The 2,066-nt window shown below is 54.7% G+C and overlaps 1 protein-coding gene across 1 annotated transcript in view; it reads left to right on the top strand.

Moving 5' to 3' along the window:
• Window positions 1–1,195, top strand: part of GUITHDRAFT_119823 (hypothetical protein) — a gene marked incomplete at both ends in the record, with an annotated part of 2,422 nt that extends 1,227 nt beyond the window's left edge. The window contains 7 exons of the mRNA XM_005820946.1: window positions 22–56; window positions 110–191; window positions 361–393; window positions 444–480; window positions 665–718; window positions 769–790; window positions 1,113–1,195. Of these exons, the coding sequence (XP_005821003.1) occupies window positions 22–56; window positions 110–191; window positions 361–393; window positions 444–480; window positions 665–718; window positions 769–790; window positions 1,113–1,195 (346 nt within the window). The remainder of the gene's footprint in view (window positions 1–21; window positions 57–109; window positions 192–360; window positions 394–443; window positions 481–664; window positions 719–768; window positions 791–1,112) is intronic.
• Between the last annotated feature and the right edge of the window lie 871 nt (window positions 1,196–2,066).

Consider the following 2,066-nt stretch of genomic DNA (forward strand, 5'->3'; position numbering starts at 1 on the left):
GAGGCTCGCAAGATCCGGCAGACTGAACACTTGGATGAGCATAGAGCTGGATGCTGGTAGGACGAGCAACGGGCAGCAGCTGCCGAGTTGCTGACCTGCTCGTGAGCAGAGAGCGGGAAGAGGAAGGAGATCATGTTTGGATCCCGGCTGGCGGAGCTTCTTGGGGTGACGACTGAAGAGCTCATGTGCAGGTGACAACACTCCCTCTCGCCTCCCGCACACCTTCCCTTCATCCTCTCTTCTTCCCTCCTCTCACCTCCGTTTGTCCTAGCCCTTGCATCGTTTCTTTCTCTGTTTTCTTCCTCCCTACTCCCTCACGCACTCTTGCTAGTCTGCTCCTGTCTGACCGCAACCCATCAGGTTCAGAAGTCACTCCGCCCCTCTCCCGTGCAGGTGATAGGATCCTCCTCCTCGTCCCTCTCCCCTCACTGACGGGAGAACAGCGAGATCGACTTCATCTGCTACCTCGTCGACGATATGGTCGGCTGCTTACAAGCTCCTCCCCCCTCTCTCCTTCCTCCCCTCCTCTCTTCGTTTGCTGCTGCTCTTACTCCTTCCTCCTGCTTCTGCTGCTGCTGCTCTTCCTTCACATTGCTCACTGCCTCATCGCATCAATCTTGGCCAGCATCGCTCACGCGTCTTTCCCTAGCTCTCAAGACGTCAGGCCATTACAACTCACCTCCTGGTGCACTCGAGGGGCTCAAACTGGATGAAGCCGGTAACAAGGCGATGGTAGCAAGAGGTTGTGAGGCTTGACGTGTGCGGTAGGTGAAGGACTCGGAAGAGAGCGGTAACACTCTAGAGAAGGTATATGTCCTTTCTGTCCTGTCGTGTCCTGTCCTGTCTCTTCTTGTCTTCATCTTTCCCGTGCTGCTCGCTTTGCTCTCCTCCTCTCGTCTGCTCTACCTTTGTTCGCGTCAGCACAGTACCAAGATCTCACCAGCTTTCCTCAGATCTCCACAAGCCATTCAGATGCATCCGAGGTCCGAGCTTCATCTCCTTGATTTCGTCCTTTCCTTGTTCTCTCCTCCTCTGCTCTTCTCCCCCCTTCCCCTTCCTTGTCTGGCCTGCCTCTCCCAAACCTTCACCCATTCGCTGATCGCTTACTCCAGATGCTCTCCATCACTCACATCAGGGAGCACGATACCCTGGGACGTCTCGTGCGTTTGACAACCTTCTACACGCATGCGACTGAGGTCAGACATTCGCGTCCTCCTCTCCATCCACCGTCTCTGCTCCGTCTGCTCGTCTCCCTCCTACGTCATCTTTCCTTTCCCTCCTTCTCCCCCTTCGCCTCCTCCTCCTGAACCTCGTCTTTTCCATCTTCCACCTGAGTTGACAGCTCTCTCATCATCTGCACTCACTTCAGGATCAGTACAACGCTGCCATCTCGCGCAGTCTCCCTCCTCTTACCCTCCACCTGAGAGAACAAGCAGGGTTCAAGTAAGGCTCTCCTGCTCTTGCACTCCACCTCCAACTCCAGCAGCTAGTCCTCTCTGTGTCTCTTCTTGTCCCTGCACTCGTTTGTCCCTCCTGTTGCGTCTTCTCATGGCTTTTTTCCTTGTTATATCTTCTTTCTTGTTTCATCTCTGCAAACCAGCAAATCCTCCTTTTCTCCTCCTCCTCCTCCTCCTACTCTCCTTGCTCCTCCTCCTCCTCCTCTTCCTCTTCCTCCTCCTCCTCCTCCTCCTCCTGTTTCCCCTCCTTCACTTGTCTTCTCCTCCTGGTCGTGATCTTGTATTTCAGAAACCTTCTGTGGAGGCAGAAGATCGCCATGCAGTGCGTGGGAAGGATCTTGCACATCAAGAAATCGCCTGAGGGCAGGTGAGCCTCTTCCCCCCTCCCGCTTTTCCTTGGCCATTTTCTTGTTCTTCTACTCGATCACCCCCCCTCCCCCTCCACTTGCTCTCCCTTCTTTTGGCCCTTCTCCGCCTTCTCCTCCTCCCCTCTTCTCATTCTTCATTCTTCTCGTCTTCCTTACTTCTGCTCGTCTCAGGGCGAAGCTTCTCGCACTCTCACAGTCTATCACTGAGCGTCTCAACACCCTCAAGGAGTCCAAAGGCTGC

Source organism: Guillardia theta, assembly GCF_000315625.1.
Source record: "Guillardia theta CCMP2712 unplaced genomic scaffold GUITHscaffold_159, whole genome shotgun sequence".
NCBI lineage: Eukaryota > Cryptophyceae > Pyrenomonadales > Geminigeraceae > Guillardia > Guillardia theta.